At 38.9% G+C, this 23,638-nt stretch overlaps 1 protein-coding gene and 1 long non-coding RNA gene across 6 annotated transcripts in view; both read left to right on the top strand.

Moving 5' to 3' along the window:
* The first annotated feature begins 4,147 nt into the window (after nt 1-4,147).
* On the top strand, nt 4,148-8,599 carry LOC106969509 (uncharacterized). Its single transcript, XR_001429354.3, has 3 exons — nt 4,148-4,415; nt 7,838-7,910; nt 8,428-8,599. It is a non-coding gene; the product is annotated as an uncharacterized LOC106969509 (long non-coding RNA).
* Nucleotides 8,600-13,854: 5,255 nt separating this feature from the next.
* Nucleotides 13,855-23,638, top strand: part of MLF1 (myeloid leukemia factor 1) — a 36,865-nt gene continuing 27,081 nt past the window's right edge. The window contains exon 1 of one of the 5 annotated variants that reach the window (XR_008297869.1): nt 13,855-14,035. Coding sequence is in view for 4 of the 5 variants with exons in the window: in XM_015066013.3 (XP_014921499.1) it covers nt 13,989-14,035 (47 nt within the window). In the remaining variant the exon portion in view is untranslated. The remainder of the gene's footprint in view (nt 14,036-23,638) is intronic. The other 4 variants (XM_015066013.3, XM_053221269.1, XM_015066019.3 and 1 more) reach the window with 4 other exon arrangements.

The following is a 23,638-nucleotide window of genomic DNA, read 5'->3' as shown; positions in this document are numbered from 1 at the left end:
TAGCCAAACTGTGGAGAGAACCCAAATGGTCAATGAATTATAAATGGATACAGAAGAGGCGGTATATGCTAAGCAAAATAAGTCAGTCAGAGAAAGACAAATACCATATGATTTCACTCACATGGATTACTTAAGAAACAAAATAGATGAACATAAGGGGGTAAGAGGAAAGACAGAAACAAACCACAAGAGACTCCTTTTTTTAATGTTTATTTATTTATTTTGAGAGAGAGGGAGAGCATGTACAGGGGAGGAGAAGAGAGAGAGGGAGAGGCAGAGAGAATCCCAAGCAGGCTTAATGCGTGTCTTGAACTCACAAACCGTGAGATCATGACGTGAGCCGAAACCAAGGGCCGGACGCTTAACCAACTGAGCCTCCCAAATGCCCCACCACAAGATACTGTTAATGACAGAGAACAAACTGAGGGTTGATGGAGGGAGGTGGGTGGAAGATGGGCTAGATAGGTGACGGATATTAAGGAGGGGACTCGTTGTGATGAGCACTGGGTGTTGTAAATGATGAATCACTGAATTCTACTCCTGAAACCAATATTGCACTGTGTATTAACTAAAATTTAAATTAAAAACTTAAAAGAACTTCAAAATTTATACCATACCAACTAAAACTTAATCAAATGACTACTTTCCTAGTGCAAGAAAGATTAGGAAATGTAGTGTGTTAGCTCATCATAGTAGAAAATACTCTGATAATTATGAATCATAAGATAATATTTCCCTTAAAAATATAGTAAGATACTAAAATGGACTCTTAACTGTAGAGAACAAACTGATGGTTACCAGAGGAGAGGTGGGTGGGAGGATGGATGAAATGGGTGATGGGAATTAAGGAGGGTGCTTGTCCTGATGAGCACTGAGTAATGTATAGAATTGGTTAATCACTGTATTGTACACCTGAAAATAATATAAATATAGTAAAATCCTGAAAAAACTCAGCTACATAGACCATCTACACATTCAAATTCCCATTAATTTAGAAAACAATTTTAAGGAACACAGCTGGGGGCGGGGAGGGGCATGTTCCCTTTCCCAGCTCTCCAAAGGCTAGATACCTTTTTCATGAAGTTATATTAAGCAGTAACAGCAATAGCTTTATGTGCAAACATCTCAAATATGAAGTAAGTGGCATTTAGAGCCCAAGAATTCTTAATCACTATTGCTCCTTAGCTTTCTTCCAGACCAATACTAATCAGTTAAGAGTAGTTCTCTGAGCCTGAAGGTATCACCTTAAGAGAGATCTGGCATGCATGTTTCAGCTTGACTTCATGTCATAACGGAATGATCTCTTGGATGAGGGTCCAGGGAAAGGAGGCACCAAATCATCAATTTAACTCTGGTGCCCAACCACCTCCTTTTACATTTAAGTAGTTTCCATGTCTTTATTCAACTTTTTCTCCTCTAGAGGGGGGAAGAAAAGCCCTTTCATTCATCTTATATTGTAAGCACATGGAAAACGCTGAATTCAATTCTAATTCTACATTTATCAAGCAACCTTCTATCGGGGATTTCTGTCTTCACCAGCAGAGTCCTGTCAACAAGTATTTTAATTTGCTAAAGATTGAATTAACCAGTTGCATGATTGCATGTGAGTGAAACAATAAATGTGAATTTTTTATACTTCTCTTGCTCCTGAGAAACCAAGAGAAACCATCTAAGGTAAATGAGAGGCACAGTCGGCCTCTTTCTGTCCTTAGAAGAAATGGTTGAAAACAGGTCTACTAATGCTTCTACCCTTTCCCAATGTGTCAGGGGTAGCAGATCGTTTAGAAATTAGGGGCAGAAGCCCCAACTAGTAATAGAGGCCCATTTGCCTGAAGCATGCCCTTGCTTATAGGTCTGGAAACCAAGTGAATTGACAGAAGGGGATGGGGTCCAACAAGGGAAATAGATGAGAACCCCAACTCCAACATGTAAACCAGAAATAGCAGCATGTAGTAGAGTATTTGTTTCCACTGTGATGGCTTTAAAACATGTCTGCAGGGGTGCCTGGGTGGCGCAGTCGGTTAAGCGTCTGACTTCAGCCAGGTCACGATCTCGCGGTCCGTGAGTTCAAGCCCCGCGTCAGGCTCTGGGCTGATGGCTCAGAGCCTGGAGCCTGTTTCCGATTCTGTGTCTCCCTCTCTCTCTGCCCCTCCCCCGTTCATGCTCTGTCTCTCTCTGTCCCAAAAATAAAATAAACGTTGAAAAAAAAATTAAAAAAAAAAAAAACATGTCTGCAAATTCTTTGATACATTTCCTATTGAGGAGTGAGGGACTAAGTCCCCTTCCTTGAATCTGGGTCAGTCTTAGGGACTTGCTTTTAACCAAAAGAATGCATCAGAAGTACCACGGCATAACTTCCAAGTCTAGTTTAGGAAAGGCCCATGCCTAATTCTCAGGATACTCACCCTTGGAGCTCTGAGCTGCCATATAAGATGACCAACTACCCAGGAGCTGCCCTGTTGTGGGAAAAGCCGGGCAATATGGAGAGTCCACAGGTTGATGTTCTGGTTCATAGTCCCAACCAGTCAATAACCCACCTGTAAGTGAACTCCAACATCTGAATCACCCTAACTGGGGTCCAGAGATTAGCCATCATCATTTCCCCATCTAAATTCCTTACCCATGGAATCTATGAGTGTCATAGAATGGCTCTTCTATACCACACAGTTTTGGGGTGGTTTTTGCCTAGCAATAGTAGTCAGAACACCAATGCTATTGAGTCACTGAAAATCTGGTTGAACCACATACTGGTAAAGCACTGATGTTTATATGCAGGTCTGCCGAAAGCTGGGTGGTTGCCACCATTGAGGCTGCATGGCATGATGCTATGAACATGAGCTATCGAGTTAAATCTCTGCTCTGCTTCCTAAATCTCTGTTTCACGATCTATTAAACAGAAATGGTAATTCCTATCTTGCAGAGTTCCTATGCAGATTAGAGTTGATGTGTATAAAACATTCAGCACAGTGCCTAGCAAAGACCCAGAATCGATTAAAAAAAAAAAGTTTAAAATAGCAATGCTATTTTATGTTTTTATGTTTCCTGTCATTTCACTTAGAATGAAGCTTTATTCTCTTGTGAGTGATCTTATTTTATAAAGCCAACTCACCATATACAGCTAAGTTGGACAGACAAACCTATAAGAAGGTTTGGGTTAAATGATAAATATAATTAGAAAATGAGAGTGCCATGTGAAAACAAATACAGGGTTATTTAGTGCCTTTAGCTAGAAATCAGCATGTCATATAAAACTGCCATGTGGAAGAGTGAATGAACCATAATCATCAAAATGACTGAGAATTAAGAAAGAAAATTAATTCCCAAAGGAAATCACTGTAGATCTCATTAGTTCAGGGATAACCTACCTTAGGACTTTAATTAAAAATAATATTTATTCCAAATAAATGAGTGCTGACAGGTTTCTGCAGAATCCACAATCTTGGTTATGCTAAATCTTCTTATATTAAGGCAGACATCATTAATCTCATTTGAGATGCCCTCCAGTCGGACAGCTCTTACAGCACTGGGGCAATTTCTTGCAGCAGCCTTTTTATCTTCACAAAGGAGTTATAACTCATGCAGATACCTAATGCAAAAAGGTCTAGGCAATTAGAGACATCACTCTGGGATCCACACTGGCATTTTATCACGTTAGAAAGCATCTCATAATGAGTTTGTTCTCAAATGGAGGCCAATATCTCAACACTACTATCAAATTAACAGTGGTTATTTTATTATTTTATTTACTGTTACCATTCTTGCTTCCAGAAAAGCATCAGGTGTTCTATGAAAATTCATAAAATACAGCAAGATAAAAGAGAAATGTTAACAATTCAATGAAGAAAATAGAGCAAAAGAGATAATGAGAGTGGAAAAGGTAGGAAGAAGTTGGAAGAAATCACCTTAATATCCAAAATGCCTACTATAAAGTTTTATGAAGGTATGCACTTTCAAGCTGCCAGCTCATTGTTGGCTTTTATTTCAAGTCGTGTTTAATGATTAATTTTAAGAATTTTGTGTTGTACCTATTCTGATTATTTTTGTAGAAATTACTAATAGACGTATGCACTGGGTTGAACAGTGTTTCCCCGAAATGGGCGTCCACTTCAAACCTGTGGTGCCCTTTTGGGAAATAGGCTCCTTGCAGATGTAATCAAGTTAAAATGAGGTCATTCTGGCTTAGTTTCGATCCTAAATCCAGTGACTGGTGTCCTTGTAAGGAGAGAGAGATTTGGATCCAGATACAGGGGAGAAGGCCATGTAATGGCAGAGGCAGAAATCAATGCAATACAGGGATAAGCCAAGGAACACTGAGCACTGTCAACCAGGAGGAAAGAGGCAAGGAAGGACTCTTCCCTAGAGCCTTTAGACAGAACATGGCCTTGCTGACAGCTTGACTTCTAACCTCCAGAACCGTAAGAGAATACATTTCTATTGTTTAAGCCAACCAGTTTGCTGTTAGTCTGTTATGAGAGCCCTAAGAAACTAGTAACAGTGCTTAAATATTTTTCCCCTAAGAACCTAGGATACATGCCCAGTGTGAATATTAAGGCCTGAAAGGAAAAAAAAATGAAGTAAAAGAAACAAAATTCTAACCATGCTGCCTAGTAAGCTTTTTGTTTAAAACCTATGGCTCTCCTATACACCCTGGCTAGCGACAGAACAAATGTAAGTAAACAAGTGATAAATACTAAGAGGGAAAAGAGATCTTGGAAGCATCCAATCCCATTTAGTTTAACAGATTCTTTTTATGTGGATAAATGGGCTTTTGAAATTGTAATACCTACATTGTTAGATTCTAATTTTTCCAAAGCCATCCAGGGAGGATAGACTTCAAAAAAGGGAAAATTGGAATACAAGTAAATAGTGCACAGGCAAGATGATTTCAGGACCACTTTAAGACTGCACAGAATTAGAGGGGCACCTGGGTGGCTCAGTCGGTTGAGCGTCCGACTTCGGCTCAGGTCATGATCTCTCAGTCTGTGAGTTCGAGCCCCGCGTCGGGCTCTGGGCTGATGGCTCAGAGCCTGGAGCCTGCTTCACATTCTGTGTCTCCCTCTCTCTCTGCCCCTTCCCTGCTCACGCTCTGTCTCTCTCTGTCTCAAAAATAAATAAAAACTTAAAAATATATATATTTAAAAAAATAAAAAATTTAAAAAAATTTTTTAAAAAGACTGCACAGAATTAGAAAGTTAATATAATACCCAGAACCTGATAACTTTATGCTGGACTTTTGCAAACCAGACGAAAATATTAGTTTGTAATCTAAAGATCCTGCAGAAATGAAACTACTGCCTCATGGCCCTGGTATTGTAAGATATGGATAGCCAGCGATGTGGTGGTGACTGGTGTCCACTCACAAAGGCCTTTTGTGAGGAGTCAGGACACTTAGCTCTCACAGCACAAGATTTGCTGTCAACACAGTTCTGAGTTACGTTCAGAAGACAATATGTGGATGTTACCGGGCTCGGGTATCCTTTCATGCCATGAAAACTCACACTCTCCGTAACTAGATCACAGACTCAAAGCCTGCGGGCCAGATCCAGTCCACAGGCTTGTTCTGTTTGTCTTGCTCAGGTATTTTGTTTTTAATTAATGGCTAGCTTTTAAAAATTGGGAGATTCCATATGAAACTCCATATCACCAGTGGGCATGAATTTCTGCAGGGCAATCATCTGGAGCTGAATAGCAATTTCCCCCTTGGCTGGGGGGCAAGCCCCCCAGTGCCCCACTGTGCACCCCTCCAGGAGCCGGTGGCCCTACAGCACAGGGTTAAGAGTGCGGGTTCTCGGTCCAGACTCCTGGATGTGTGACCTTGAGCAAATGATTTCTCCTCTGTGACCCTCAGCTTCCTCTCATGTAAAGTGGGTGTAATAACAGTGTCCATCCCATTAGATGGTTCAGGGGACTGAGGGAGTTAAAACACGTAAAGCACTTTGAGTGTGCCTGACACAATAGTGTTTGTTGTTACTTTGATTATTAATTCTTACCATCTTACCTATCCCACTTCCCTCATTTTTATTCCTTGCCTGGCCTTTATTGTTGTGTTTTTGACTCCAGTTCCAGGTCATAGCCTTGCCATCATCTGGAGGGAAAGGAGACAGTCTACCATGTGCCAGCAAAGATTTGCGTGGTGTATTAATAAGAGCCCAGAGTCTACAGTCAGACAAGCTGGCTTTCAATCCCAGCTCTACTTCCTAGCAATATGTCCTTAGATTACTTAGCTCTCTAAAGCCTGTGTTTACTTACTTCTAGAAAAATAGCAATGGGAGATATGAATGAAGGGGAAACTAGGTATGACTTGGAGGCACTAATTAACCCCCTGACACCACTTTATCTTATTACCCCAAAATATATGCCCGGGATAGTATTAAAACTTGCATGGCCTTGAAATTAAAAACAACTCTTCTAAGATGGAAGCACATTTTTTCCCTTACCATTTCAAATAGTAGAAGTATCTAAGCATAAGACAAACGGATGAAGGCATTTCAAGTTCTTGATGTTTTCCAAAGTAATTCCCTTAACCCCTGGACAGACTTCTCAAATCATTGCCTTCATAGTGAGACATCCACCCACAGCTTGAATTCTCTCCAAATCTTATCAAAGATTTAAAAATAACTTTTAAAATAGCACTTTAGACAGTCACATTAAACAGTTCCTGAGAACAGATGACCTCAACAGTATTTCTTAAAGAATACTTTCTACTATTCAACTTGTTTTAGGCTCTATGATTCTAAAATTTTTCATTTTTTAGAAAAAGCAGCAATGTGTTTCTTCTACACACAAAAGAAATAGAGACAGTCACAAACATCAAAGTGTTGACCCAATAGAAAAATCCTTATAAAATTATTTCCTGTAGAGAAAAGTTTCCCAAATCTCAATGATGATAAGATTAAAAAGAGCTGAATGTTAAACTGATTTTTAAAATGAATCAAGACATGCACAAGAATGATCATATCAGCTTTATTCTTAAAAGCCAAAAAAATGAAAGGAAGGAAGGAAGGTAGGAAGGAAGGAAGGAAAAGGAAGAAAGAAATGAAGGAAGGAAGGAAGGAAGAAAAGGAACAAAACTTGATCAACAGTAGATGAGTAACTTGTAAATGCGCACAATAAAATACTTCACAGCAATGAAAAAGAATAAAGTACTGCTATATGTAACGACATGAATGATTTGCAGACATGATGTTAAGCAAAAGAAACAAATCTCAGAATACTGGTTACCTTTGAGAGATTGACTGGGAGGGATCATGACGGAATTTCCAGGGTATTGGAAATGTCTTATATCCTCAAATGAGCTGTGTTTTCATTGTTTTATTTGTATGTAAAAATGTATTGAGCTGTATACTTAAGATTAGTGAACTTTGGGGCACCTGGGTGGCTCAGTCAGTTAAGTGTCCGACTTTGGCTCAGGTCATGATCTCACATTCCGTGAGTTGGAGCCCTGCATCGGGCTCTGGGCTGACAGGTCAGAGCCTGGAGCCTGCTTCACAAAAGGCCTCTCCATCTCTCTCTGCCTCTCCCCCTCTCACACTCTGTCTCTCTCTCTCTCTCAAAAATAAATTATAAACATTAAAAATTTTTAAAAGATTACTGTGCTTTATCACATTTAAATTATACCTCAATTAAAAGTAAACTTAAAAAATGAATCAGGTTTTGGATGTGGATGTTTATCAACTACATATGGATCCATTAAGGGCTCTGTAGAAAGTTTGAGTTTTGTCACTACAAATAAAAATTAATATAACATATTTGTATTTTACATTGTCATTAAAATTGTCCTTGGAGTAATAGTCTTGGTTTTATTCATTAAATAATATTTTTGTTGTTTGTTTTTCAGGAAAACCTCTTCATGTACTTAAACCAAACAATCTACATCAAAGTTTGAACAATCTTGGATGCCTCATGTTTATGTACTTCCATACTATTGAGTCCTTTTTTGTTTGAGAGCTGGCTATGGGGGTAGTGAGAAGAAAATGACCTTGAAATTGTTAGATCAGTACTGGAATCCTTAGGGGGGAAGCAAATCACTCCTCCTTTCTGAATTTCTGTGTTTTTACCTGCAAAATGGAGACGATGCCTCCCTCATAGGGTTATTGAAAGAGTCCATTGAGAGAAAGTTTGTAAAACTCTTGGTACACACTTTTTAAATGGAAACTACTGCTAAATGAAAGAGAGCATTTATCTAAGTCTTTGTTTTAAAAAGATCATGACATACATACAGTCCCAAGTAGCCAAGCCTCAAAGATTTACCTCCGAGAAATGTAGGAAAAGCCAAAACTTTTGCCCACATATATTAACAATAGTATAATCTCTGGCTCAGCCCTGAGCCTACAGTGGGTCTTCACTTCCTCCACAGCCTTTTCTAATATCTCCTTCCTCTCTGGCCTTCCATTACTAAAACAAAACATTCCTTTGCTTTTCTCCTAGGAGCTTCCTGTCTACCACCTGAATGTTAGTCCCACTCCAGGGCCCGGAGCCTCTGCTTCTGCCCCCAAGAGGCTGCCTGAAGCATCTTTCCACCAAGGCAGATAGTAGTTACCAATACTCCAGAAAGTGACATCTTCTTTACATTTTTTTCCAATAAAATAACTCAGTTACAGTTTGTGAAAAATAAACAGCCAGCCACGAACGAATGTACACGTCCACAGAAATGGAAAATAAATGTAACTGAAGAAGTCTGCTGCTTGTTTATAGTTCAGTGTGAATAAAACTCCAGCCCTAGGCTCAGTAGCAGGCACCAAAAAGAAGTGAACATTGGAAAATTCTTTCTGTAAACTCAAACTTGCTTTGGATTTTTATGGCACTGGAGGATAAATGTGAGTGTATTTCTCACAGAGATCGTCCTATTGGCATTTAGGGCAAGACAATTCTTCCCTGTACTGTATTGCGCGGCACATGGTGAGGTGCTCAGCGGCCTTGGCTCCAGCCAGTGAGGGGAATAAAGATGCCTTCAGGGAGGCAGCATGGTTGAAAACCAACTACAGCTTGGCATTGTCTCCCTGGGGGTGGGGGATGTTACTGCCAATGAAATGGGAACTCAGAATGTAAATTAAGTTTAGTTGCAGGAAAATACATAATTTTTTTTGTTTGAGAGGGACAGCGCACAGAAGGGGGGGGCAGTGGGGGGGGGGAGCCCATGAGTTTGTGGATGGAGCTTGGTACTCGTTAACTCCTGTCTGGTGGAAGGAATTCAGGCTTGGGAGTGGGGCTGCCATGGGCAAATGTGTAACACCTAAGGGGACACCAAGCATATCATACGCACTGCAGATTTGTGTATTTATTAAACAATGTTACCGTCAGTAAAGGTATCTTGAGAGAGAGGCAGCTGTTCCCAATTTGAACAATGATGCCATACTGACTAGACTTGGCCCTGACAGGGAGTTTGAAGACCTTGGGATCTATGCTCTTATTAGATGTCACGTCATTGCTATGCACCATTCCCCCATCTACCATAAGAGGACGATGTAAACCTATCAGAGGCTGGTAAGACAGCTAACTGAAAAGAAGAGAAACGCTAAGAAGAAAATTAATCCCATCTTTTAGAGAAAACGTATTCATGACACAATTTTCAATTTAAAAACAGAAATTTGGAAAAATAAAAATCCTGGGGTTAGGACAGAGGTTTCCAAACTATCTCAGTCCATGAGCCCTTAGTGCCTCAGAGCTGTTTGGAAATACCAAACAATTCTGTTTACTATGTAGTAAGGTCCAAACAACTTAAGTCCTAAAAACTCAGAAGCATTTTTAAAAATAATGCACATATGGGCGCCTGAGTGGCTCAGTTGGTTGAGCATCTGACTTCGGCTCGGGTCATGATCTCACAGCTTGTGTCGGTTCGAGCACTGTGTCGGGCTCTGGGCTGACAGCTCAAAGCCTGGAGCCTGCTTCAGGTTCTGTGTCTCCCTCTCTCTCCACCCCTCCCCGCTTGCCCTCTATCTGTCTTTCTCAAAAATAAATAAACATTAAAAATTAAAAAAAAAATAATGCACATAAATTGAAAGAAAAATAATTTTATGTCATTTTTTAATAATCATACTTACTAACAGATGTGTTCTACTCTAGCACAACTCGCCTTCTCAAACTTTGGAAGCAGAGTAAACTCTGCCACCGGCAATTCCTGTTCCACGTGGATTTCCATGGGGTACTTCCGGTTTATCATAGTAATTTTTAAAAACCTAGCTTTCCAAAGATACGCATCATCTAAAGGAATATAGTACAATCTAATATTGAAATGTGAACTATTTCAAGTACTAGTTTGTGCAATGTCCAAAAGATGTCAAGTTTCTCAAAATTTTAAGTGTCTCATGATGCCCCCTGTGAATTTGCTGTAACATCTCATTCCTGGAACACAGCTGACGACAAATGGATTAGGACAGTGAAACCCTAGATACATTGAAAGTAACTGCGGTAAAGGTGTTTATAATGGCCTACCACCGATGGCTCTGGTGATCTATGATTAAGTCTGAAAGTCCAGCACTCAAGAGCCTGTTTATTTCTTCTTGGGCACTTGAGATAATGTCTTTGAAAGCGTTTTAAAAATTCTGAAGTGCTGTAACAATGGTAATTGCAGAATTAGCTGCTGAAAGAGCTGTCTACTAGAATGTAATCTCCAAGAGGCCAGGGAGTTTTGCATCCTCAATGCCTAGAACAGTGCCTGGTATATAATTGGTCCTTAATAAATAGTTGATGAATTAATGGATAAAAGAAAAGAGGACTCATTGACATTTTGACTCTTGGTGTTTTTAATAGCGTTGTAAGGTTAGTGTTGGTCTTACACTTTTCTCTGTATTTTCTCAATTCAGTTAGTGATCTTCCTAATGAAACATAAGTTGAGGTGTGGTTAAAGATTACGTATGTACATAGAAGTGCTCAGCAAATGATTGATTTTTTATAGGGAGGCAAAGTAGGGTGGTGGCAAGGATATAAGCTTTGGGGTTGGACTAATCTGGATTTGAACTGACTGGACATTCACCAGATTTCTGTGGGTCTCAGCTTTTTCGCATGTAATATGGGTATAAATATCTTAGCATATAGGATTGCTGTAGGGCTTAAATGAGAAAATGTATGTAAAGAACTTAATGCAGTGCCTGGAACATAGGACGTGTAGATAGGAGCTATTATCCCAAAACATAATTTTCACTTTACTTAGCTCATCTCATTCCTCTGAAGGTAAATTTCAGGACATATGAATAGATCGTATGTTATATGTACCAGACTACCTCATGTTACATACACATGCTACCTCAGGACCTTTGCGTTGGCCTGGAGTGTTTTTCTGATAGATGTCCATTTTCTTCCACTGAGTCTTCTCAGATTTACCTTCTCGATGAGTCCTACACAGAATTTCCATTCATAATTCACAAGTCCATCCCCTTACACCTATCACCTTTTAACATACTACTTTCTATGCCATTTATTTTTATTCTGCTCTTACAAGAATATAAATTCCAGGACAGGGATTTTTGTCTGTTTTGTTCTCCAATACCTTAGTGTCTAGATCAGTGCCTAACACAAGGTGGGCCCTCAATGAATATTTATAAAAATCGAATTGTTGGTTTAAATATATTTCCACTGAATCTTATCTTTTTAGTTTGGACTCACTATTTAGTTTGTCAGTATGATTCTGAGAAATTATTACCTGCTTTCATCCTGCATCTTTCAGTGTGACCAATCACCCACATTTCATGCGACCAGCCACACGAGGGAAAGTGCCAGGAATCCATCCCTGTTCAATAACTAGCTGTGTGAATCTTGGCGATTTACTTAGCCTCTCTGTTTCTTGGTTGCCTCACTTATAACTGAATATAAAAGCCATCTCTACTCCACAAAAATCTTGTGAGGATTCAATGAGTTAATGCACATGAAGTGCTTACAATTAGCTATTGTGATTCTATTTATAGTCAAATCTAGGCCCCTCTCCCCTGTAATCCTGCTCGAGCCTCTACTGCTCCCTGTTGGGAAATTCATCCTCTCGTACTTCTTTCATTTCCCATATCTTACACAGCAGGTCTGAAACTATGAGGTCTCTTCAGCTTCAACTCTTCTCCATTATTATTATGTTTTTTTAAAGCATTTGCTATTAGGCCCAAATTGCTTTTTGGATCTCCAGGTAACTCTGTCACTAACCTGTGCCTGGAATAAAGCTTTCATGTTTTGACAATGTGAGCCTAAGGAAAACCCCAGTGGAAACAAGGGGGAAATTTTTCCTCCAAGTAGCTTTATTTGACTTTAACCCAAAGCTATTTTAATACTTACTATCATTTATCACCAATAATCTACCCCGTTTCATTTAAGGGGGTTTTTGTTTTTAGATTTTTAAAAACCCTGTCCCTCCTTAACATCTTGGGTTGTACTATTTTAAAGAGAAAATGATTTCAAGTCTTCTAAAACACTTTTTTTTACCATGAAACTAATTTATAAAATCCCTAACATGTATATGCTCTTTGAACTTCATTCTGAGGCCAGAGGAGAAGAAAATATCCTCTTCCTGGAAGGGCTACGCTATCTTAACTTGGACAGCGTAAAATCTGGCCTACCTCACACCACCAGTCTCAGGAAAAGGAGGCTGCCAGCGAACTTGGCTAAAGGTGGGGAGGTAAGAGGTCCAAAGGATTAAATTTCCAGCTCCCAAAATAACCTCTGAGCACTCCTGCCACCTCCAAATCAGGTCCTGCATGCTTCTTCATGCTGGAAGAGTGCCACCTCTCTGGCCTGGTACCAGGAAGCCCTGTGGAGCCCTGGATGGCCCTCTGTCTCCACAGAACAGCCCCCTAAAGAGTCTGGGGTGCGCACTGTACTTAAGGTAGACATACAAGGTGCATCTCTTCTTATACTCTTATCATTCTTCACTTTCTTTAATGTCCCCTTTTTCTTCTACCTTCTCCTCCACCTGCCTTTAGACTAGTGGAAGGTCTCAGGACAGTGTTTTCCAAAACTCAGTAACGTGAGTACCACTGTCCTATATCCTTCCCCTGCACCATGTCCGAATCCCACCTGTATTATTTCTTTAAGTTAGCTCACTTTTTCACTTACATTTGTAGACACTAGCTATTAATGTATTGCACTGTTTTAAATTTAAAACCATTTTCATTTGCCATAAACAGAAGGCTCACATGTAGATACAATTAAAACAAAACTATATAGTACTGGAATTTTAGTTGGATATGGGGGCTTGCTTCAGGCCTTATGACTGGGTCTACTCTGTTAGGTTAAGGAATTCTGGAGACGTATTAAAGACATATTAGTAGCAGAGTGAGACCTGTGCCTTGAAATGGAGACTGGAAAGAAGACCAAAACGAGAGCAACTCTCTCATCTTCTTTTGAAATGCCATATCTACATATAACAAGCATTCCCACTTTGGGAAGTATTGCTTTGTTGAATTTTAGACTCACAAAACGCAAATAAGTTTGTGAAACTTGATAAGTCTCATTTCTTTCAAGCACCGAGTACATTATTTATTAACTGTACTCAAAAACTTCTTGCTCATTTTTTCTCATTATTTGTGCCCAGCTTTTGACCAACTACCACAGTGTTTTTGCATATGACTCCTGTGGCTCACAAAATGCAAGTGAATGGATCTTTGGAAGCCATCCAGCCCAAATGCCGAGGACGACTTGCCCAAGGTCACACAGAGAGTGGTCTAATTTTTGTGTTCCTTGTTCCAAGAAACAAGCTATCTCGTCCCTCAGGAGTCTTCATGAAGGGCTGCCTGACTGGAGGGAAGCCAAACCTCTCGCCTCCACTGTGTTGACTACAGTTGCCATGGCAACGGCGCACCGTTCCACGCCTCGTCTTGGTGACGTCCAGATAACAGCATCCAATGGGAAAGCAGCTCGGCGTCATGCACCGCCTTTCCCGGCGGGCACCGCCTTCGCAGCCGGGAGGGAAGCGTTGACTGCGGGGGGAAGGCTGGCTCGGGTCGCGGCCGCGGCGAGTTACATCCTTTTCCAATCTGTCCGCGTCCGCCGCCGCCCGTGACGGAGCCAGGATGTTCGGGATGCTGAGCAGCAGCTTTGAGGATGATCCCTTCTTCTCGTGAGTGGGGAGGGAGGGGCGGGAGCCCACGGTTGCGCGGGAATTCAGGGATCTTGAAGGGAGCTATTTTAAGGGACAAGAGCGAGTTAAAACTCTGAAGAGGAGGAGAGGGAATTTAAGTAACTCCGGGAGGCGGTCTGGAGAAGAAAAGGACTCGAGGGCGTGAGAGGGAAGGGAGAAGAGAATTTAGGGGTGTGGGAGATTGGGGAGAGAAGAATTGGGGGGGGGGTTGGGGGGGAGAGAGGAAGACTTGGGGGTGTGTGGGGGGAGAAGATTGGGGGGCCGTGGGGAGGGAGAGGACTTGGGGACGTGCGAGGGAGGAGAGACAAGGATTTGGGGGCGTGAGGTGGGGAGAGCTGCGAGCCGGCCCCTGGCACTGGACTTCGGGTGCCCGAGCGAGTTCCCGCGTTCAGAGGTCCGCCTTGGCAGCCGCAGAGCTTTGCAGGTGACAGTAACTGCCGTTTAGGTGGAATTTCTGGTGAGAATTATGCTTAGAGGACCCTTTTCACACCTGTTTCGATCCCAAATGAGGGGCAGGGAATGTCTTACAAGATGACAATTGTTTGTAAAGGGAAACATTTTTAAAATAGCATTTTTCATAGTATGTGCTTATGAGAGCACAAGAAAGTTGGAGAGTTATGCTGTCCCTCACCACGGAGTGGTTGGAAGTTGCCATGTTCACTGTTTGGTTTGTTTCTGCTTGCTTTGTCACAAAGCTAGCCTTGTTTGTAAAGGGACTCCTTTTTCTGTCAAAGTGCAAATAGGACAGGGAAGCAGAGGGTGCATTTAACACCGCAGGTCAACAAGCATCAGCCCTGTGGACAGTCCCAAGCGAATTAACGTGATGCCTTAGGAAGAAGGCATCCAGAACTTAGTTACTTCATTATAATGTAGTTTTCTTGGGGGTGGGTAGGTTGCCTGTGGGTTTTTTTAGTTCTTCCTTTGGCGATTATATAAAAGTAGTACAATCTAGTTGAATTCCCAAGACAGGATGATTTGTGATACCTTTTTGCCCAAATGTTTTGCCAGTTTGAATTTTGACTTGGTGTCCTAATTTATTTTAATCAATTAAATTCTTTATGCAACTTGGAGACATTTTTTAAGAAGTTTAAAATGTTGACAGTTTACCACATAGATTGTTTCATTGTTTTTTAAAAAAAAATATGGTGGCTTAAATGTGTTAGTAATATTTTAAACCAAATAACATACAAATAATAATTGAAAGGATAATTAATGGTAAAAAAGATGAAATGATTAACATAGAAAAATATAATGATTAATATTTTATTCTAAAGATTATTCATTAAAATTAAGGAGTGTATGGATTCAGGCAAATTTATTGTGCTGTTGTAGTTAACTTGTTTGGGAGCTGTTGGGACATCTACAATTAATGTCATTTTAACAAATTTTAAATTTTGTGCTATATTATGATTTGCTCTTGTAAAAGCCTCTGAGAATAGGGACTAAATATATCCATAGATTAGTTGAGCTGTTGAAATGGTTCCTAAGTAATTGTGACAGCAGTACAATGGGTAACAGTTAAGAAGATTATGGTAGACAACTTTTGAGTTGTATTATGTCCTTGATTATATCAAAAAGAGCAATGGCCTTAACTAAACCATGAGTGTATAATTAGTACCTTCTTTAAAACGTCTCGCAAAAGTGTAATTTAAACTCTTGGGTAACTGTCTGAGCAAAAGCAATGAACCCAAGAGTCAGGGTCAGAAATAGTAACAGATCACAAATAGTAGGCATACATCAAAGAACACTCTTCTCCATGCTTAGGATGGAAAGGAGCATCAGTTATAACTCTCCATAGACTTTTTCAAATGCAGGCAGCCGTTTCATATAAATTGAGGATAAAACTATTGTAATTAACTTTATAAAATAGATGCATGCTTATAATTTCGTTGCTCTACATTTAACTATATAAAGAGTAAACATAATTGGGTGGGTAGGGGAGTAAAGAAGAAAGAGAATGTGAGTTCCTATTTATTTCCAGTAATCTGTCATTTGACACATCCCCTTGACCCCAACCCCAAACAAAATGAATATCCATTACTCAATATAAGTCAAACATAAGGAATTCATAAAGATGGCAGACTCCTTATCAAATCATCCACTGACCTTAAAGAACACACAAAGGTTCTATGCCCACCATCTTTTGTACAAATATTAGCCCTATTACTAACATTATGTGTCATTGGGGTCCTTTGTTGCTAATTTAATGTCTGACATGTAGAAAGTATGTCTACATGTACTACAAAAGTAAATATTGTTTAATGAGAATCTGGTGTCCTTTTACACTGTTTGGTTTTTTTTTTTTTAATTTTTTTTTCAACATTTATTTATTTTTGGGACAGAGAGAGACAGAGCATGAACGGGGGCGGGGCAGAGAGAGAGGGAGACACAGAATCGGAAACAGGCTCCAGGCTCTGAGCCATCAGCCCAGAGTCTGACGCGGGTCTCGAACTCACGGACTGCGAGATCGTGACCTGGCTGAAGTTGGACGCTTAACCGACTGCGCCACCCAGGCGCCCCTTTTACACTGTTTTAAAGTTAATCTGGTATTTAGTTGATTGCTGAAAGTATTTGCATTCAACATATGCTGTTGTTGATGTTGACACTCCCTACTTTGAACACTACCATTGTCTAAATAACCATTAGTTCAGTTCAAGGATACCAATATAAGCACACAGTCTAATTTACTAATTATTCAAAAGTGGGCAAACAAAAAATACTTTTTGGATATAAAATTAGAATTATTAAATAATTTGAGACTGGTAAAATACTGTAATCAAATTGTCAAATGTTTAAAAGATTTGGGTTAAAAAAAACAATTAAAATCTATAGTCTTGATTCAAATATGTTCATTTTAATTTTTTTAATTTTTTAATTTTTTAGAGAGAGTGCAAGAGAGAGTAGGGATAGAGAGAGAATCTTAAGCAGGCTCCATGCCCAGCGTGGAGCCTGACTCAGGGCTTGATCTCATGATCTTAAGATCATGGCCTGAGCTGAAATCAAGAGTCAGATGCTTAACTGACTGAGCCACCCAGGTGCCTCCAAATATGTTCATTTTCAATGTTTACTAAAAATGGTGTGTCTTAAATGTTTCATGAGAAAATTAGAAGGAAACTTTAAAAGTGATATGTTGAAGGTTAGTGTTTTATTATATGTTTGGAACCTTTTGGGGGGGGAATATCTGATGTTGCAAAACTGAAATTCAGTGAAAATTGCCGTTCCTTCTTAACTGAATAATACTTGTAATTTGGGTCAGAACATAAAAGCTGAAAACTGGCATTTCTGGCATGCAGTTTGCTTTCAAGAATATCACTTTCCCTTCTCACTTATGTTTGCTTAATAAGAAGTAGAAATGCGTATGTATGGACAGGAAAATTAATTTGAGGTTAAAAGGGTTCTGGCATCTATACTGTATCCTAAAAGCATTGATTATTTAGTACAGAAGTTTACATATATCTGGTATATAGGTCTACTTTGTGCAGAAACATGAACTTTGAATCTTCTGAACTACAGAAGGAAATTCTGATCATGCAAGTCTACAAAGAACAGCTATGTTACCACATATCAGCCGTTAGATATTAAAGGCTCAGAAACAAGTTGGCAAATCTATCGGCCTTAGTTTTAATTGTAAATGTTAGCCTTTCAGGGCGCCTTGGTGGCCCAGTCGATTGAGCATCCGACTTTGGTTCATGTCATGATCTCACGGTTCATGAGTTCGAGCCCCACGTCGTGCTCTGTGCTGACAGCTTGGAGCCTGGAGCCTGCTTCAGATTCTGTGTCTCCCTCTTTCTCTGCCTCCCCACCCCCCCCCCAATCATGCTCTGTCTCTCTCTGTCTGTCTCTCAAAAATAAATAAACATAAATAATAATAATAAATAAATAGTTAGCCTTTCCTTTAGGGCACCATATGTGTTATGACCAGTCTTTGGTCAAAGAACCCCTACATATTTTCACAGGATGTTACTTTTTCCCATCTCTTTGCTCTCAGTAAGAGCTAAAACTTACATATCTATAATCTCTTTAAATAAAAAAAATATTATTTTGCTCTTTGGAGGTAGTTGAAGGAAGTTGAAGGCTTTGACTTTTTTTTTTAAATGTTTATTTATTTTTGAGAGAGAGTAAGCATGCATGAGCAAGGGAGGGGCAGAGAGGGAGGGAGAGAGAGAATCCTAAGCAGGTTCCACACTGTCAGCATGGAGTCTGACATGGTGCTCAAACTCACGAACTGTGAGATCATTACCTAAGCTGAAATCAAGAGTTGGCTGCTTAACCAACTGAGCCACCCAGGCAGCCCAACCCTGGCTTTGACTTAGTCACTGAGTTGAAAGTGAATACATTCCATGGACATTTCATTGACTGATATTCTCTTGAATAAGAATATTGTCATAAAACAGGCAATAAAACAAAAGCACCTTTCTAAATAAGCTTTTGTGAACAATGAATGTTTGGGTTAAGGTTTGGATTTTCAGGATCCCATTTTATGTTAAGACCTAACAGCTATTGTGATTTTTAGCACCTAAAAGTTTGTTCTCAGAAATATTTTAATATAGATATTTAATATAGATATTATAAATGAACTTCACAGATTTTAAGATCATATTTGATGGAATGAGACACTATGAGCCTTGAACTGAAAGAATTTCTAAAGTAGACTTTTGGGGCATTCTGTGGTTCATTAGGTACAAACCATCAAATTAGGAGCTAAGGAGCATAACATGATATGACATAGTTGCTGGGTCAAGAAATGGCATTTGGTAGCATCTAATCATATCATAATGCTTAGTTTTATCAGTAAACATTGTAAAAATCCACACAGAAGTAGGGGAGTACTTAAAGGATGGGAGAGGCCATAGTGATTCCTACAACCCTTTTAACATCAAAGGCTTCTGCCACATCACCATTTTAAACTGTGCTTCTAAACAGTGGGGAAATAAAGACTTGCCTATGGAAATGTAACTCATTCTTCAAATATTTCTTAGGTTTCTATTATATGCCTAATGCTGTGGACTGTTTTATAAATTTGTAGAAGTCATGGCCCATACCCTCAAGATTCTCTTTTGAGTGTAATATGCATTATTTCTAGTGTTAAAACTTGGATCACTTTTGGATTTTCTTTATGGACCTGTATACCTCATTGGAACTAGGGAACATTTCTTTGTTATCAAGAGAGCAGTAACAATCTGCTAATAACTTTTTTACCATCACTGTGTATAGTGGAAGGAAGGCATTCCCTTGATGAATGGAACTGCCATGTCAATTATCTGAAACCCATATGTTTAAAGAAAAATATATTCCTTTTTACTATATTATTGTATGGGCCAAATGAAATTGTAACTGGCCATATATATATATACATATACATATATATATATATGTATATGTATATATATATACGTACATATACGTATACATATATATACATATATATATATATATATATATTCCTGAGAGAGAGAGAGAGACAGAGAGTCTTAAAAACAGGAACTTATTTTGAAGTAAAACATATTATCCATTAAAAAAAAAAAAAGCCTTTTGGGGCACCTGGGTGGCCCAGTCGGTCGAGCTTCCAACTTCGGCTCAGGTCATGATCTTGCAGTCTGTGAGTTCAAGCCCCACATCAGGCTCTGTGCTGACAGCTCGGAGCCTGGAGCCTGCTTCAGATTCTGTGTCTCCCTCTCTCTCTGCCCCTCCCCTGCTCATGCTCTGTCTCTCTCTCTCTCTGTCAAAAATAAATAAACATTAAAAAAAAAAGCCTTTTATGTTGAAATTATTCCCAATCTAAAAAAAAAAAGAAATTATTCCCAGTCTGACTTAAGTTAATTTTGGTCAGGGGGCAAAAATTTATTTTTCCTAGCTTGTGATAGATAAATAATATGAAGTAGAAAAAGTACATTTGGTGCCAAACATCATCCTGTTTGGTTGTGGTTTGTGTTAGCAATCTTAAAAGAGGTAGTATGGCCCTCATAATAGCATAAGTAAATTTTTTCTTATTTAAATGAAAATGCATCCTCATGGAAAATCTGAAAACTATAGGAAGTTTGGTAAAGGAAATCATGCAACCAAGATTTTAGCTACTATCATTTTGGTGCATTTCATTTCCATTTTCCATATGTGAAAAATATTTTCCAATATTAGAACAAAGCTTTATGGTCATAAATACACTCTTTTCCTCAACATATACCACAATCATTTTCCTAGTCTTTAGATATTCTTTAAAGCGTGAATTTAGTGTCTGCAAGTATTGCATCCTGTGGATGGACAAAGAATATTTTTAAAATTTTATTTTAGAGAGAGTGCAAGTTGGGGAGGGGGTGGAGGGAGAGAGAGAAAGAGAAAGAAACAGAGAGAATTTCAAGCATGCTCTGCACTCAACATGGAGCCCGACATGGGGCTCGATCCCATGACTCTGGGATCATGACCTGAGCTGAAATCAAGAGTTGGATGCTCAACTGACTGAGCCACCCAGGTGCCCCTTCGTATAAATCTTTGACCACGTTTCAAATTATTACTTTAAACTAGTTTATGTGTATGAAATGACCGGTTTGTGATATATGAACTTTATAAGGCTTCATCATATTTCCAATTTATTTTCCTAGAATGAAACATCAGTTTTCAAGAGAATAATATGAATAGGTAGAAAAATATAAAAGCAATTGACTTCTCACCTGAGAAAACAAACTCTGCATTAGGTTAATTTTTAAAATCATAAAATAGCTCCTTGCTACCACAAGAGATTTTGGCTTTAATAAAAAAGAATTTAAGGTTGAACAAGAGAACTTTTAGTCTTATCTCTGAGCAGCTGCTGTTCTGGGTAGACAAGAATTGAACTCACTTCAGGGAGGGCCCATCCAGATTTCTTCCTGAATGGTTCGGACAGGTGCAAAAGCCAGACTGTGAGCCCAATTTTGTCTTAATGCTTTTTCCAACAGGCAGCCTTTTGTTCATGTCACTCAAAAAACAAAGACGTTTTTAACAGTTGTTCTATATATAAATATATCTACTTTATTTAAATAAAGAGATATGGACAACATATTAAATGAGCCTCATTTAGTTATTGAATTTGTAGCCCAATAATAATGCAATCAGAATAATAAATCTTACTAAATTTTATGTTTCTACAGGAAAATAATAGCTGTTAAATACTCACTTATTCATAGAACAACATCTAGTATTCTCTGAAGTATTTTTCTTTTTTTTAAGGTTATTTTGAGAGAGTATGTGCTCACGTGAGTGGGAGAGGGGCAGAGAGGGAGAGAGAATCCCAAGCAGGCTCCGTGCTGTCTGCAAAGAGCTCCGTGCTGTCTTCAAAAAGCCCCACGGCGGGCTCAGTCCCGCGAACCACAAGCTCATGACCTGAGCCAAAATCAAGAGTTGGACTCTTAACCAACTGAGCCAGCCAGGCACCCCTGAAGTATTTTTCTTCATTGCAGTTCAAGCTCATCCACATATCTAAAGGGAAAGTTGACTGGTTTTCTCAAGTGACTGCATATTAATAAGAATGAATATTTTAATATCTACACTTGTACCCATGTTCTAAGCTGTAAATATCCAGTGAATATAGAGCTCTAAGCAAAAGGACTGTCTTTTGGATCATCCACTTTAAAATATCAGGTAGTGTGAAATCCTTTAACTCCACATAGTTCTTTTTCTTTTTGTTCTTCTAAGATTTTTTTTTAATGAAAATTTTCAAACACATACTACAGAAGTATAACAATACTGTGTATTGGGGCACCTGGGTGACTCAATCGGTTAAGCATCTGACTCTTGATTTTCTGCTCAGGTCATGATTATGCACAGTTCATGGGATTGAGCCCCGAGATGGGCTTTGTGCTGACAGTGTGGAGCCTGCTTGGGATTCTCTCTCTCTCTCTCTCTCTCTCTCTCTCTCTCTCTCTCTCTCTCTCTCTGTCTCTCTGTGCCCCTCTCCTGCTCACCCTCTCTCTTAAAATAAATAAACTTAAAAAAACTTAAAAAGCAATTCTGTGTATTTGTCACCCAGAATTTCAAAATTTATACCTGCTTTATCTGTCTCTATTGCTGCTGGTGTCTCTAATGTATTGTAAAGCAAATTCAGATTTCTTGTCATCTAACCCCTATGTATTTCCAAATACATTTCTGAAAAATATGATCATCTAACATAAACACAGTACCATATCACATGTAATAAAATTAAAAGAATTTCAATTACTTGGTATCATTTGACATTAAGTATCATCTAGATATGAAATATTTCGGAATAACCTAGTTTTTGAGCTAAGAATTAGAAAATTGTTTCTTAGACAACTCATTTATGGGTCTTAGAACTACTTGAAACTTGGGGCACCTGGGTGGCTCAGTCTGTTAAGCGGCTGACTTTGACTCAGGTCATGATCTCACGGCTCATGAGTTCGAGCCCCGTGTTGGGCTATGTGCTGGCAGCTGGGAGCCTGGAGCCTGCTTCGGATTCTATGTCTCCCTCTTTCTCTGCCCCTCCCCCACTTGCTCTCTGTGTCTCTCAAAAATAAATAAATGTTTAAAAAAAAAAACTACTTGAAACTCTGTTCTTTCAAGTAAAAATTGGAAGATCCAGACACCAAATTCTGATTCTTTAATTATGAACTTAACTTGATCTTCATATCTTGTTTTTTTGAAGCATAAAACAACTCCCTTTCTGCTCTCCATTGTGTTAAAACCTAAGGTGCTCATTGTGTACAATTGATCTATTTAATTTTTAAATTGTTACAACTTCCTTATAATGCTAGTTGCCTATACTGTTAAAATAGTGATTCTGAAATCCTTAACAGGTGGAAAATTTAGCAATAGTAGTCTCTTTAATTTTCTGTGCCTATCACTTTTATCAATAAGACAGAAATCCCAAACTAAAAATGCCACAAGAATTCATGGAAAAATGACCTTATTTATGATATTTTTCTGCATTGTATGTATGATATCTTTACTTCTTTGTTTCTTATTATGTTAGTGTGTTTTTAGTTGGAAAGATGAAATATGTATACTATCTAAATAAAGCTAATGTCTGGGGTCTTCATTTTATTTTACTTTCTGAGTGAATTTGGTACAACTGTGTTTTTTAAGTTACTACCTATCATTTATCTAAAATGACTATTCATCCTGAGCGATTCATTTACTAATTTGGTTAAGAATAGTTTAATTTTCCTGTAAAAATTTTTTGTATTCTGTTTCATTAAGAGTATCCTTAACCTGCACACACTGGAAAAAACACTTTCTTTTAGGACTTTGCATAAAATTTGTCAGTGAGGAAGGAAGAGGCTGGAAAATAGAGCAGTGTTACCAAGTGGATCAGTATGTAAAGGATAAAAGAGTTATGGCAGGAGAGTAAATGGAGAAGTAAGAATACTAACATGTTACAATTTTTTAGAATATGGATTTGTGAAACATGTTTTGTAAAGTGGTTATCAATCATCTAGACCAGCAGTGGTCCTAATGCAGAGATGGTTGGAAATTATCATGTTGGTAAGGTATGTAGAGGATCTGCTATTTTTCTGCTATATTTTTCTGTTTAACTGTCTCTTTACTCATTTGATATTGGGCAAGAATAAACAGATCTGTAGAATAAAACAGTCT

This window comes from Acinonyx jubatus, chromosome C2, assembly GCF_027475565.1.
Source record: "Acinonyx jubatus isolate Ajub_Pintada_27869175 chromosome C2, VMU_Ajub_asm_v1.0, whole genome shotgun sequence".
Taxonomy (NCBI): Eukaryota; Metazoa; Chordata; class Mammalia; order Carnivora; family Felidae; genus Acinonyx; species Acinonyx jubatus.
This window is presented reverse-complemented; position numbering and strand designations above follow the sequence as displayed.